Genomic DNA, 16,337 nt, shown 5'->3' with positions numbered 1-16,337 from the left:
TAAGAGCAAGCTATTCAGTGTATTTGGGTAAAGAGATTTGAAGAAAACCCGGCTAACTTGTTCCCCCTGCTTCCATCTTTCTTGCTAAACTAAGCTAATTGTGTCCTGGCTCTAGCTTCATACTTGACAGCAAGACAAAGAATATTTCCCTTAATGTCACATACAATAGCCCGAATATCAAATAACACCAAGCCTTATCCATTACAATGTGGGTATTTTAATAATGCATTACATCATGCAGGTCTTGTGTGTGTTCACGTCCGTCCCTCTGGCACACAGACGCAAACATTAACCTCCTATCTCGTACTTACTACATGCTGCTCACTTACAAGCCGCAGGTAGTAAGTAGGAAATTACTGACACAATGTCCAGCTTTGTACTGGTGGTATCACCTTGTCTACCTTGGTAGTGCTCCCTCACAGTGAAAATCCCATGAGGAGCGATTCACATCCACTGCGAGCTGAAGCTGGATACTAAGTTGGCTGGTGAATAATTTCAGTGTGGTTAGAGAGTGATAGAGAGTCAGGCGGACGGAGAGACTGACAGACAGCCCAAACAGTTCCATTATAATGATCGAAAGTCAGAACATATACTGTCAATTTAATGACATAGAGACTGAAAGCTTTTTTTTTTTTTTTGAGTTTATATATAGCCTGTATTCCTCCATATAGTGTTTTCTATTACCCTCCTCATTATCGTCTCACTGTTATATATTACCTCTTGCCACTGCAACCGAGCTAATTTCTGAAAGGGGATCATTCCCTGAATATAATTTTAGATAAGAAAACAGAATAAGAATAGGCAGATATAAAAGCAATCAAACAGAAAGTCAAAATGAATACAGTAGACAGGCAGACATGTATCCACCCAGACACACAAACAACCTGAATTGAGTTTGAGGAAATGAGAGGCGGGAATAATAATTTGTTATTGCATATCCTAAGACGCCACTAAATCTCACATCTGTGCTGCTTTTTTGACACCGTACATATATATATATAAATTTTTGTGTCATGAATGTGTTGTTGACTGAGATTAGATTTAACCGGATAAAATGTGACACTGTCAGCTGTAGAGACAGGGAAAATACAAGCACACCTAATCTTCTGACAGACAGCGCCGTGCAGGCAAACACACTAACACCAGTGTGTGCGATGCTATAATACAAATGATATACTGTACTCCTGGGATGGATGGATGGATGGAGGTGGGGCCAAAGGGGAGGACAAAGAAGGACACCGATCAGCCAAAGCATTAAAACCACCGACAGGTGAAGTGAATGACTTTGATCATCCTGGTACAATGCAAGTTTTCATTGGGAAACCTTGGGTTCTGGCGTTCATCTGGATGCCACTTTACATGGTACCAACACAGCTATAGACCAAGGCCCAATCCCATTTCTACCCCGTAAATCTTCCACTTGGTATTGAGTGCCCTCGTTTGCGAGATAACCCTTGATGAGGGAAGTGAGTGCCCTCGTTTGCGAGATAACCCTTGATGAGGGAAGTGAGAAATATTAGGGTAGAGATCTTTCTGTAAGAAATGAGACACCACTTCATGCAAATCAGCGTGGCCGACGTGCAGGCATACGTCATGCGTAGTGGCGACGCAAGATACCGGTAGTCATTCAGGTTTGAAAATGCCGGCTCCAGGGCTTGTGTTGTGGCGTGTGCTATGTTTATTGTTCTCAGTGTGATGAATCAACAGAGAAGAAATGCTGAAAACAATATTTTGACGCTGTGTTCAACCGAGTTGCTGATGAGTTTACGCTAGTCCAACCATCTGTTGTTTACGCTAGTCCAACCATCTGTTGTTTGTGTAGCCTACATTCTGATCGTACAGTAACAAATTGTTTTACAAAACTTGCCGAAGTTGCTGACTTTGCAAGGTGTTCTGGGAAATTTCATCCTCCACTTTGCTGAAAGTGTGGGTCGGGGCTCCCTTGGAATCTAGGGCAGGTTTTGAGTGTTGGAAACCACTTCTACGATCTCAATTCTGTTTTGGGACACCACTAGCCTAAACGTGAACGTGCACAACCAAGTGCAAGTGGGTATTTCTAGGGAAAGTGTGGGTATTGGGACAGGCCCCAAGTACACCCCCATCATGGCAATATGCCATGCCGGTAGAGGGGTGTATATCAGAGACTCTGCTCCCCCAAAATATGACCACTCTGATTGTTTGGATTGTTTGGCGGCACGGTGGTGCAGTGGTTAGCATTGTCACCTCACAGCAAGAGGGTTCCTGGTTTGAACCCAGGGTGGGGGAGCCCTTCTGTGTGGAGTTTGCATGTTCTTACTGTCAGTGTGGGTTTTCTCAGGGTGCTCCAGCTTCCTCCCACAGTCCAAAGTCCAATATTAGAGGGTAGGAACAGATGCATCTATTTCAAAGGCCAGTAATTTCTATAACTCTGATACTTGCACACACATAAACAGTCATATAAACATATATATATGCCATCTCTGTGTGCTATACAGGACTATATGTCATGTGTTACAACATGAGAATAAAGCAAGTGTAATATCCTCATCATTACTATTCAGGCTCTCTTTCACCCCTGTCCTCCCTCTTTTCCTCTGCCAAGTTTGGTAATGTGACTCCTTGTCCCTCGTTTTGTTTATTTCTCCTCTCCCTCGCTTTCGCTCCCTCTAAATTGTATTTCCATCCCGCGTTCAGGCTGTTTTGTCTCTTTTGATCAACTTAATAGTGGCCCTCTCCCTCTGTTTTCATTGCCTCTTCTTCTTTTTTTTTCTTTTCTTTTTTTTACTCCTCTCTTTCTTATTTTCTCCGAGACTGCAGTGAATGCAGATCATGACACAGATGGAGGCTCCTTAAATTAGTTTTCTGTAATTACTGGTGATTGCCACACAAAGCTGCCTTGTGCCGCGCGCGCTTGTGTGTTTCACGCATAAGTCGATGTGTCTGCTGAAAGTGTGCCGTGCCTCTTCGGTAAATACCCTCTCGTTTTACCCTTTCTTGACAGTCTTTCATTTGTTTCAGCCCTCCCTCTCTCCATCTTAATCTCACTTTCACTACTTAGCAGTGTTTCTTTTTCATCGACAGTGAGATCTGGATCCTCCTCAAACATTTATTGTTTCTTTGGCCCGTTCTATTATCTGCTCTGTTTCTTTCTGCCTGCCTTTTTTTCTGCTTAGACAAAGCATGCTGATAACAGAGAGGCTGACAAAAGAAGGGATGATTATAGAAGAAGGGATGGATAGACGGGTGGGAGGAGAAAGTTGAAGTACTTTGGAAATGCACATAGTAATGGACGGGAGAAAATGGGTAGTTTTCGAGGATGGTGAGTGGTGGCATGAAACGGGGCTCGGAGGTAAAGAGGGAGAGGAGGGGATGGAGAGGCAGAAGATGCTTTGAACAGAAGAGGAGAGGAAGGAGAAACAGCTGCTGTGGAAGGAGGGAGGGCTGGCCATAAGGAGAGTTAAACAGCGAGCAGTGAGAACTGGATCGAAGGAAACGCTGAAAACAGACTGCAGAAAGAGTGGATTTATGTGATAGAAAATGCAGAAAGGAGGAGGGAAGAGTGCAGAGATACGCAACGAGGTCTCGAGTTAAGCAGCTGCTCAGCCTCAGTTACCTCCTCCACCGGAGACTTGTGTGGAAATGACACAATTTCATTGCGGGATGAGCTCAGGCTTCATTATTACTTTTCTCCTGTCATTCCTTATTCTCTTTTTGTGTGTCTTTCACTGTCCGTCTGTGACCGTCGTTCTCTCACACAAATGGGAGCCTGTTGGCGAGAACTCCGAACAGACACAGGCCCATGTTTTATTAATGCATGCTGCATTGTCGTCTTTGCATCTCCCCGTCATAAACATTTAACGTCTGATACCAAGGCTTGCTATTGTTGCTAAAGTGAACCAGGCAAGGCTGAGGGCTTTTTTAACAGCCCTTCTGCTTCTTTCTCTCCGTCTCTTTTTCCTCTCCTCTTGTCTCTGTAGCTCCAGTAACAGGGGGAGAGGTTGTTCATACACTCTCTCTGTCCCTCGGCCCCTCTCCTTCCATCTGCCTGTTTCCATCTCCACCAGACAGGGAGGTTTTAAGGCCTATGCTAATTGATATTCTCACACATTTCTGTACTTCTGTAGCTCCCCATCCGTTTTTTTCCCCAACATCTTGCTTTTTCCCCCATTTTTCTGTCAAACTAAGAAAGTTTGAAGTCTTTTCAGCTCGCTGGCTATGTGATATTCGCACATATTCTCCCTTATTCACCCTCATTTTCCCTTCTCTTTTGCTTTTGAGTCGCTGTCTCTGCATCTCTGTCAGACAGGCAGGGTTTGATGCTCTCCCACAGACCTGCTTACTCTTCTTTTTACTTCTATCTTCCTCGTCACTCATTTTCCTCCATCTTTTTTCTCTCTTCTTTTGCCTCTGTAGCTGTTAAGCTGGCTAAGGGTCGAGGCGTTTCTGCTTTCTTGCTCGCTTTTATCCTTATCTCTTACTCTGTCTCCTTCTCTCTCTTGGGTTAGTCGGATTCTGATGGGTGTGACTGACGTTGAATATATTTGAACTTAGTGGCAACGCAAATCAATTCTTTATCGACTTTCCTGTGCCAATATTCCTGTTTCACTCTTTTTTCACAAGTCTGAAAGTTTGTCTCTGCCTGCCAGTCCATTTCAGCAAAATTTAAATTCACACTGGCTCCATTGCGTGAAATCTTTCATTCGTTAGTAGATATCCTGTTACATTATTGAAGCAAAAGGTGAGCTTCCCTTGCAAATGTAGAGGAAAGTTGTGAGAGTTGTGGGTTTCTTGTGATATCCTGTTGTTGATCCCCAAAGGGAAAGCCTCCAACTCTGGGGGGAAGCTACAGAGCAGCGCCTCTGGCAGGCAGGGAAACAGTATCTTGCTCGGGGACACCACAGCAGAGTTTGTGCCTGTGTCACCGCGGCGCTTTGCTGTTGCAACGAGAAAACCTGGGGAGTTGAACCAAGTCTAGAGGAACATATGCTTGCACTTTAAATGCACATGTCGATTCCTCTTCTATTGAAATGATTAGACATTCTCACCGCGCTCGAGCAGCCCAATCTGAGCACCCAGCTTCCACCAAATAAGAAATCAAACCGAGAGATTTCACGGTTATTTCTTTAAATCAGAGGGAGTGAGACAATGCATTTTGTTAACATAAATCTGCCTGCTTGCCTCTCAGGCACTTTTTTGTGTCGTTTAGGAGCTTGTCGGCTTGCCAACTAAATCCAGATGAGGTGAAGAAGAAATAAGCACAGGAATTTTTAAGGTACACTAAGGTGACAATATCATCAATAGTCACAGAAGATGGTTTACATAGAAGATATAATTAAGACTGTAGGGTGTTATAAAGGTAGAGTATCAAAATGCACTTTTAAAATAAATTTAGATTTTTGAATTTAGTTGGGCTTTTGGGCGAAAACTTAGTCGAGGAAAAGTTTACTTCAAAAGAAAATCCTATTGGAGTAAAAGTTTTAACAAGTTGACAAAGACATCAGTGAAGCCAGAACAACTACATTGCACACAGAGGAATGTAATTTGTTAATAATGCCGACCAAATGCCCTTTCAGTGATATGTAAGTAATAATTGTGGACATGGAGAAACACTAAGCGTTGTGTTGTGTGACTCTAGTGTGATTGTTTGTGAAGTAAGAACAAAAATGTGTTTTGAAGCAACATTAAGCAGCCTGTTTACTCTAAAATTACAGCTTCAAAACCAGTTAGATGGTACACTGACTTGTAATAGGGAGAATGTTGCCTCTTTCATTTCCACTCCGCGCACGAATGCTTCTTTCTGCACAATGTAACTTTGATGAGCGGGTCGGGTCTCCCGAGAGAGGTAACCATAGGTAACCCTCTCCTGCAGCGCAACACAGGCGAATATTAACATCTTTCATAGGGAAGATCCTTTTCATTTCAAAGGCACAACAAAATTCAACAAACCACTTTGGAGCACTGTTCATTGTGTTGAGTAGCTGTTGGAGCTCTTTAACATTACAAGCTACAAAGTGTCACAATCGCTGTCAAGCTGTCGGGGGCACGCTGGGCTGTCCCTGACCTGACTGTGGGGGTTCACATGATCCCCGTTTCTACTGAGCAGTACGGTTCACTTCAGTTCGGTACGCTTTTTTTCCGTTTCCACTGTGAAAAGTTGTGGATGGTACCAATGGAACTGTTCTGTACTGTCCCCATTTTTGGTCCCCCCTCTGTTGGGGTACCTAGCACACAGATCTGGTACTAAAAGGTGGAGCTGTGAACACTGCAGTCTGTTGATTGGTCAATAGAGGACGGTCACTCTGCTCAGGGCTGAGCTGTGGCTGGTTTTGAGGCTCATGTAACCACTGTTGATACCGTGGAGAATTTTACATGTTTTAATAAACCGTAACCATAAAATGAAAGGATGTTTTGCTGCCTCTCGCAGCAGCTTAAATTTCACTGTGACAACTTTGACCATTACTTTGTTTTTATATCACATACACTTTTAGTAATGAGTGGATCTTCAAGCGTTTATATATATACTTTGTAACTGAGCAAGCTAACGCAGGGCTGCAAACTGTGTGCACTGTTCTGAAGTAGTAGTAGTGATTTGTCTCAGGGCTAACGGGAATACAGCAGCAACAATCAGACAGCAGAGTGTAAATCCCAGCCTATACAGAGTGTTTCCTATACATTGTGTATTTTTAGCGGCTGCCACAATATCCTCAATGACCGCCACATATTGATTCACTCTTTTTTTTAAATTATTTTTTTCCCCACTATTTAAAATGGGGTAAAATCTTATTCCATTGTAGAGCTGTGGGCAGTGCATTGATTCGCTCAGCCCCTCCTTTCTACGCTCTCTCTTTCTCTGTTGTCAGATCACAAATGAGATAAGAATTATCTAGCAAGTATTCTGCCTCACTCCCTGCCACTTGGAGACTACAGCTCCGATGGACCTTCAGGTACCAGCTTTAGCGACTCAAATTCAGCCAGCATAAACCAGCACTAAGGGTCAGCGGCAGTGCTTGGTCTAACCTGTGTTACAGCAGCAACAGTTTGCTTATTCAGCAGGGAGTTAGGGCAGTCTGGGATCAGACACCTGGCGCTGAGGTTTGTGCTGACTGAGTGACGGACTGAGTTGCTACAGTGACTAACTAAAGCTCTGCACTTACCACAGTGGCGTACCACTCTGAATCTGTATGGCTGCCAAATTTGAAAAATACCAATTGTTGGATTATGTTGCTTTTATACAGACTATATAACATAAACTTTAAGATTTTGGCAGAAACATGTTTCTGCAGTGCAGCATCTAACCTTTGATAACTGAAATTGGTACTGTAGGTATCACTACAGGATGAAGTGGAGGAGAAGTGTTGCCAGGGTGACAAGTAAATCATTCATTGTTCAAGGTCACAGCAACGAAAGCGGAAAGTTGTGGATATCGGCACATTGATATGTCACTGCTCCCACGCTGTTGACACACAGTGCAGCCAGAGTGCATTCACACATTCACAATTTTGATTTAATGTTCTTCATAAAGAACAATAAAATAGTACATGATTATTTTATGTAAGTGAATTTATGATGCATTTTTAGCAGCTCAGTAAATCTCCACATGCCCTTGTTGCAGGCAACATTTTCTGGAAATGTGTTGTTTAAACAAAACAAAACCCAAATGGAAATTCATTAGGCCAGTAAACCTTTCCATGCATCTCTTAAACCAAAACATTAATCAGAACTGATGAGGGGTTGTCAGCTACCTGTTTTCCAAGCATATTGGCTCGATGCTGCCAGCTCCTGTCATGCCTATTGTATGTGTGTTTGCAGTAATTGCTGCTGCTTTTAAAAGTGAGCTGTCTTTATCCACCTTACTCAGAAATTGCCAACAAATAGTACAAACACTACGAGATTGAATAATCATTTTCTACTCATGGTAACCACTGCTTTCAGAGCAAACCGTCTGCTTTTGTGCAGCATAATTTAGAGAAGCTGCCGGCATGTCTCTGCTCCAAACAACTGTTTTAGCTGCTGCATCACTAACTGGCTCTAAAGAGGTATGATTGGTGCAAAGGGAACATTAGTAGAGAGTCGGCCAATAGGAGACTGGTGAGAAAATGATGATATGCTCATCACTGGGTGAGAAATAAACCTTTTTGTGATGTTTTTTTACAGACCAATCAAGTAGCTGAAGGCAGGTCCTTGTTGCTGTGCCCTGTATAATCTCTGACGAAATTTTTAATTACTTAATTGCCTCCCCTCTTATTTGGCCCTGTTAACGATGATTTTTTTTTTTATGTTAAATATAAACATGTCGGTGCAAGGAAGAGAGGAAGAAAGGAAAAGGGTCAGGTAAGAGGAGAAAGACCAAAGCAGATTAAGATAGATTGATAAAACAAGGGAAGAAGGGAGTGATTTAAGGAATTCCTTAAGTAAACAGAGTAAAGAAGACAAGCAAGTGTGGAGCCAGATAAAAAGAGAGAGTTGGTAAATGTGAGGATGGCAGGTAGGAACAAAGGGAAGGCCTGAAGAGATGATGAAAAATCAAATGGACATTGCAGTAAATGAAAGCAGGTGAGAAGGAAATGAGATTTGGTGGTTGTAGTTTCTAGTCCGATGGGCATGAATATTTCCTGTAGCTAATTCTTTTTCAATTGGATGAGGTAAACAGAAAAACTCATTTGTGTTTCCCTGTGCCTATTTTGCACAAAATGAGGGAAAAAGAAGAAAAGATTAAAAAGATATGGAGATCTGGAAGACAAAAGGGAGGGAGATGATTTGAGATAGAGAGAAGGGAGAAACGTGGTTTTGCTTGTCAAATGCATACCATCTCTTTTCAAAACAAACTTATAACATAGGTAGAAAATGTCATTTTTAGGTTAACTACCCTAGGTTTAGGCCAGTGGTTCTCAACCAGGGGTCCTTGAGGGAGTTCCAAGGGTCCCCAGAAAAATGGGGAATAGTTAGTGTAACAATTTAATTTAATGCAAAGGTACGCCTACTGTGAGTAAGATTCATAAGCGTGGCTATTCTGGTCATAGGTTTCACTTCCTCCAGGGTTATCTTCCTTAACTGTTGTCATCAGCTTTATAATTCTGCTCTGAATCATATATAAAAGCCCAGTTCGGACCAAAGATTCATGGCGAAACAAGTTGAAACAAGCAGCCACCCTGGACTTTCTCGCTCTTTATTACGGCAGTTGCTCGGAGTATCAAAGAATGCTGCCGCCCAGTGAGTCCGATAAGCCTGCTAAAGCGTGCCTCGGTGCGTCAATATCTAACGCTGAGGGCCACTGAGTCTTTGCGCACTTAGTCGGTTTTCAGATGTGCATTTTTAATCTGTCATCCAAAAAAAAAACATACCCACAGAAACCTTGCACACTGATTCCGATGAGTTTTATTGTTGTATTCAGTGTGAAAATTCGCAATACTTACAAAATGAACAGACATGTTTCCTCCTTTCCCTCTCTCCACTCTCCACCTGTCAAGTCACTTGTTAATGGACTGTTTTTCTTTCTTTTCATGCTTTTTTTGTGTTTAGACTAGATTTAGCAGCACAAGAGGGCAGTGTTGAGGAAATTAATTTGAATAGGTGTGGCAACTCAGGCCCCTGGCATGCAGATAGAGAGAGAGCGAGAGAGGCTGGCTTTGATTAGGAGGATCAGCTGGGCAGGTGTGCTCCTTTGTCTGCAAAGTGTGGCCTGCAGGGAGAGACAAGCCAGGGAAATGTTTGATGCATCAATGCTAGATGACTGCAGAGACGCTACTGGTATGTGTACTTTTGATTGATTGATTGATTTGATCTGCACAATTAAAATATATGTTTGTGAGATGTGATGTTATTAGGGAAAGTGAGCAATCCATTCATAGTTTCACTCATTCGTTCATTGTGGTGCAGGTTTTTTTTTTTTTTTTTTTTTGCGATGGCGTCTCATCAGGTTAAAAATGTTTGTTCACCTTATTTAGCCGAGCATTTCATGTGTTTGTGGCTTATGACTGAGTTGTGTATGGTGGCTGAAGATAGTTTAGTTTGTTAATTCTGTTGATGGATTAAATTTGATTAGCTTGACGGCAGAATCTGTAGTTCAGTGGTGTGTATATACATTTAAAGGTTTAAATCGACATGATTCAATTATGAGTTTGTTTGCTGGATGGAATTTGATTAAATTTATTGATTGGTAATAACTTACTGATTTGATTTGAATCAGATTGATTTTTGTTCAAAAGAGATACTGATTGAGTTGACTGATTTTGTTTTTGTGGAAACCAACTGCTTCATTAAAGAAAAAGGAAAAATGAATGGAGTTGTTTAGCGTCCTCAGATCCCCAGGTCAAGTTTAGGCAGGCTTTGAGGCTGAAAACCAAAATAACTCAACACTACCTTTCTGGCTGTCACCACTCCCTCCCTGTCTTTCATTTGGCTTTGCAGCTGCATGAAGAGGCTGAGCTGTCCTCCACATTCTGTGTGCAGTCTACATCATCATCCTCCTCTTCATTGTCATCCACCTGAATATTACTATCTGACCTGTTGAACGTGAGCTGTCTGAGTCATGAAATCATTCTGTGCAGCCTGTTGCACTGTCTTGTCACTGCTGTGTCCCACCGCCACATTTCTTCACTGACTCATGGTCAAACATCTCTAAAGGCTTCTTACAGATGCGAAAAAACACAAAAACTTGAAACTGTTCCGAACGCTTTAATGACCGACGAAAGTTTGGGACTCGGTGTGCGAATCTATTGCCACAACGTATTTGATTTTAGACGTGCAATGATTTAGGACGGAAAAAACGGGCTCAGTATGCAAAGGCCTTAAGTGGAAGTTAGACCAGGTTGAATTTCCAGGTGTTTGCTATGGTATGTGAGTGTGATGAATGCGCTTGCTAGAGAAAACTGCACAGTTGCTATGGCGTATTGTATTTGTAGCATTTATGAAGACATCGATAACGTCATCCTGTGCACCCACGACAACGCAAGCACAGTAATTAAGAAAAAGAGACAGCAGAAGTGTTTTGCCCAGCAAACCCATTAAGTACACACCAAACATATGCTATGCTAGATTCAAATCAATGCAATTTGGGTTATAAAGAAGTCTGTGGCTATCACACTAATTGAGCCTCTCCTACGGTCGCTCACTGTGAGTTTATACCTCCTTTTGCTATGTAGTAATTACAGGCAGGGTTAGAGTTAAAGAGGGAAAAGACTGCGTTAGACAGGATCCATGAGTTTAGTAATATGCATGTCCATGAGTGTGAGTGTGTGTGTGTGTGAGGAGGAACATCGGGAGTGATGATAGTTACAGTCGGACATGTACTTCATCTCGCAGAAAGGGACCTCATTCATAACTCGTGGTCGCAATGAGAGATTGAGACCTCAACTTTGTCTCTCTATTGATTCAGTCTTCCTCCATTCATCTTTCTTACTCGGTCTCTCTCTCAATAAGAGTCACACTCATTCTTGCTTATTCTTCCTGTTGCCCATTATACGTATCTCTCATTACTTAGGATGACAGTGAGGGAGCCTTTGCCTCTCTCTTCTCTTCTTCCGTTGTCTTTCTTTTCTCCTCTCTGTGTGATTACTTCCTCCTGTCCTATCTTTCCTCTTTTAATCTGTCTTTCAATTCCATTTCAGTTTTAATCTCAAACACTTTTCTGTTTTCTTTCATTTTTTCTCTCTCTTGATGTTTTCTGCGCTTTCTTCTCTCCCTCTGTCTTCTGACACTCTCCTTTGTCAGCCTCTGTTTTCATCCCCTTAGTCGATTTGCGATCTTCATCTTCACACTGTTTCTCTCCGACTGTATATATATCCTCAGCATCTTCCCGCCATATCAATGACTTATAGTACACAGGTGGAATTTCCATAATGCAGTGCTTCCTCCTCATGCTCACTGTAATTGGATTTCCTTTATGCTACGCCAGATTCGGCAGTCTGATTTGATTGTATTGCTACATAAAAGACAGAAGGCGAGTAAGACTGAGAGGGAGAAGGATAAAAGGTTTGTGTTCAGCCTTATTGGCGCTGAGAAAACTAAACCTTAGAGGACACATAAACTTATCCATGCGTGTGCATATTCGATCACACTCTATGGCACACACACACACACACACACACACACACACACACACACACACACACACACACACACACACACACGCGCAGGTATATTACAACACAGCCTAGATTAAAGACTAAAGGGGACAGTTCTTTTGCCATATCGGCTCCTTAACACAGCACCAGGGGAAATATTACTTCATTATATTTATACGTATCTCATGTATGTAATTTGTGTATTCAGGCCTCTCTGCTGAGGTATAATGTCTTATTTCCTGTAACTATTCACATGAAATTTAGACCAAACATTGGTATTAACTGAATAAAACTCCTTTGTAACTTTCCAATCCATAAAAATGCAATGCCAGCTTCATGACACTTCTGTACAAAGACACTAAAGTCTCACTGTCTTCAGGTGGGGTTTTGGCTCATTCCTCCACACGCACCGTCTTTAAATCTTGAAGATGCCGATGGTGAATCTTGAGCTTCAGTTCGTGCCCCAAATGTTCTATTAGGTTGAAGTCTGGTGATTGACTAGAACATTTCAACACCTGTATTGTCTTCCTTTGAAGCAACAAGTCTCCTTTGCAGTATGTTTTGAATCGTTGTCCTGCCGGAAGTTCGAGCTGTGCCTTCTCCGTATCGTCCTGGTGGATGGCAACAGATTCTTCTCAACATTTTTTCCTGTACATGGCTCTATTCATCTTTCCTGTGATATTTTGGATTCTGTTGGTACCATGAAAAGAGAAACCAGATTTCAGAAATACTGTATTGATGCGATACGTTACAGTTGCTCTGATGTAAAGTGTAGGGAAATATTGAAGTAGAAATAACAAATATAAAGTGCAAAGTATGTAAAAATACAAAGCATGTAGAAAATATAAAATGATGTGCCTTATGCCACATTACAGCTTATACAACTAGTATGTAAGGTTTATAAATAGAAAAATATGTGTGTAATGCAACAATGTACAACACAGTATATACATAAGTAGAAATTAAAATAAGAAAAATATACAATTTACACAATATATTCAACACATGTCAAGACACACTGGGTTTATTACTTATTTATTTAATTGGGTGAGACCGGGGATGGTTGTGTATTAGTTGTAAATAAATTTGGGAATTTGTTGAAATAATATGAGTTAAAAGAAGAAATGTAAGAAAGAGGTAGGGACCATGATGCTTGCACCTGCCAACTTCACTGTAGTTTCGGTATTTTTAGAGTCATGTGGAGCCAGTTCTTTTCTAAACATGACGTGTGGTATTGTATAAGTAATTTTTTTGTCTCGTCTGATCACACTAGCATTTAAAGAATTCTCCAAAAGTCATGTAGCAAACTTCAAACAAGCTGTTTGAATACAAGATGACATGTTTAGAGAAGAATTGGCTCTACATATGACCTGAAAAATACCCAAACTCTAGTGAAGTTCAGAGGTGGAAGCATTATGGTATAGGCCTGGTTCTTTTCTTGTGGTACCAGAAGAATCCGAATTATCAGAGGGAAGATGAATGGAGCCATGTACTAAGAAAGTATTGAGAAGACTCAATAAGAAGACTGTTGCCTGTATAGATATCATATATTAAGCAAACTGTATATTTCTAATCAGATATTGGTATAATTAACACTGTGTAAATGTTTCTATCCTTTCTATATTTCCCTCAAGCACGGTACGGTCTCTTTCAACACATAAATATAAATACTTCGGCAGTTTATAAGTGGCCGATAGCTGTAGTCCATACATTTTGTTACATGTAACTGTATTTTTTCCCAAATCTGAGAAGTTCCTGGTGGTGTTTGTCATCGTGCTGCTTAGGTTTACTTTTGTCTTTCAAAAGATCTTGTAAACTCTTAACAAGGCAATACATTCTTCAGAGGAAATGTAGCTTGAGGAGGACACATCTTCCAATATTTTAAAAGATGTGCCCACCAAATATTATGAAACTTTTTTATTTTTAAATGAATAGTTCATGATTAAAAAAATTGAACCATCTGAGCACCAATCAAAGTGTAACTGGAGTTGACCATCTCTCCAACATCTTCTGCCTTTGTTACAGGAAGTGCCGGCACGCCAGTGGTTTTCAATGAGAACGGAGACGCTCCAGGAAGATACGATATCTTCCAGTACCAAATCACCAACAGGTCTACTGCAGAGTACAGAGTCATTGGCTCCTGGACCAATAAACTACACCTCAAAGTGAGATTTTATGCACACGTGTTTCCAGCTTGCTGCATGTTCAACCTTCTTCTCCATCTGCAATAGTTCTAACAATTTCTGTGTGATCAAGAAAAAATGCCTTTACAGAATGTTTTTTGATTCGAGTGGTTTATCAAAGCTTCTGAGGCATTATAGACCAAATGCCTCGGCAGAATGAGAGTTCAACATCACTTCAAGCAGCTGCCATGAATTCAGAATCCCCCTGTCACTGGGCTGGATTTGTTTGAGATATTGCTTTCGTTGAGATGCAAAAGTTTGCTGGGATTGAGCTTTTTTACAAGGAAGTATGGCTTTTTCTTATCAGAATGCTGAGTGTTGTGCAGGGACATACTCACGCTGACACACACCCACACAAGGTCACTCACAAACAGACATAAACAATCTGTGAATGCTGGCACAGAAACTGGAGCGTACACCTGAGCGTCGTATACATCCACGCAAAAACACATAACTCAAAGCACAAGAAAGCTGGAATTCCATTGTTGTTTTTTTTCTCTTAGTTTCTCATTCTCTGACTTCGACACACACACACACACACACACACACAGACACACACTCTTCCTGAGCGCGCCGTTGTGCTTGGTGCTATGAATCCACCCAGGACTTCATTAGAAAGGCCAGATGACAGATGAGAAGACTAATAGCCACAAAGTGCTTTCTGCCTGATGGACGGCCTGGCTGACTGAGAGGGAGGGAGAGACGGCAGCGACACGTAGGATAACACATAGTTAAGACACACATGATTGGACACTTTGACAGTTGACAAATTAACAGATGGATTTGATTTGTTTAACAGTCCAGTTGGGTTTGGAGGCACTGTGGCAGATATAGTGATGGCAGCAGGTGAACCTTTTCCTGATCGACATACTGTTTGAATGGTCATCAGTATAAAGTGTGGACAGCTCAGTGCGACAGGCAAAGTTTGAGTCAAATCAGTGACTTTCATGGTAAATGTTTGGTTGGACTTAACCCGGTCAGCCACACTTAACAGCCCACAGTAAAACCACTGACAGGTGAAGTGAATAATATTGATTATCTTGTTACAATCCAATATCCTGCTGGGAAACCTTGGGTCCTGACATGTATGTGGATGCCATTTGACACACACCACCACCCACCCAAACACATGCAGACCAAGAACACCCCTCACTGCACTTCACCTTATGGCAGTGGATACTCCAGCAGGACAATACGCCATGCCACACCTCAAAACTGGAATGGCCTGGAGAATCTGACAAAGAGCTTAAGGCATCGTTCTGGCCTCCGAATCCCCCACATCTTAGTGTGATTGAGCATTTATGGGACGTGCTGATACCCCAGAGCCAAGTCCGATTTACAGTGGTGCCTTCTTGGATCAGGCTTGGCTCTGAGATATTAGCTTTTAGGATGTTCCTTCACATATAACCATCAGATATGACCTGTTCTGAATGTATATGTGCAGTTAGGGGGTACCCGTACCCCAAAATTACCTTTTTAAATCCAACCAAAGTTGGTAAAATTAGGTTATAAAGCATGTTATCATTGAGTTTTCTGCACGAACAAATTTGTTCGTCCATGAAAACCATGATGCATATCAGCACTCAGACTGAAACCTTTAATGAGACCAAACTTCAAACATGCCTTGGCTTTTTCATTCTGTGGTGTAACTGTTGATATCTGTGACAAAGCTGCCACTTGAGAAGGGTCGAAATATCATCTAGCGTTAGAGTTTTTTGTAATACCAAACTAGAATTTGCCACCTTGGATGGTACCACTTTTTCAATTCTGAACTGGACCCATAAAACACGATCACCACCAATTGCCCATAATGTTTTCAACCGTAACAAATAGAAGTTTCCACCATTGCCCCATATGTGTGTCCTATCCAATCCCATCTAAGATGTACAGGATGTCTTTTTTCTGGCACATCATCACGAGGCACAGATGTTATAGATACTATACAGAATAAGTTATACCCAATTTAGATGTGGGTACACCCATAGGAGCAGTATGGCACAAACTGTAAGTGGAAAATTTGGCAAAAAAAAAGGTTGTTGGGTAGTAGTGCCCCAAATTCAGGTGCAGTACATTAGATTACCCTTTTAAAACAGAAACACTTTGGAATAGACAT

General features: G+C 41.6%; 1 protein-coding gene across 3 annotated transcripts in view; it reads left to right on the top strand.

Annotated features, from left to right (window-relative positions):
• The window catches only part of grm8a (glutamate receptor, metabotropic 8a), a 327,721-nt gene that overhangs the window by 269,269 nt on the left and 42,115 nt on the right, over positions 1–16,337 (top strand). For all 3 annotated transcript variants that reach the window (XM_050036012.1, XM_050036011.1, XM_050036013.1), the window contains exon 8: positions 14,067–14,206. In XM_050036012.1, the coding sequence (XP_049891969.1) occupies positions 14,067–14,206 (140 nt within the window). The remainder of the gene's footprint in view (positions 1–14,066; positions 14,207–16,337) is intronic.

The sequence above is a fragment of the Epinephelus moara genome, chromosome 23 (genome assembly GCF_006386435.1).
Source record: "Epinephelus moara isolate mb chromosome 23, YSFRI_EMoa_1.0, whole genome shotgun sequence".
In the NCBI taxonomy this organism is placed as follows: Eukaryota; Metazoa; Chordata; class Actinopteri; order Perciformes; family Serranidae; genus Epinephelus; species Epinephelus moara.
Note: the sequence above shows the minus strand (reverse complement) of the source record. Positions and strands in the feature narration are given on the sequence as shown.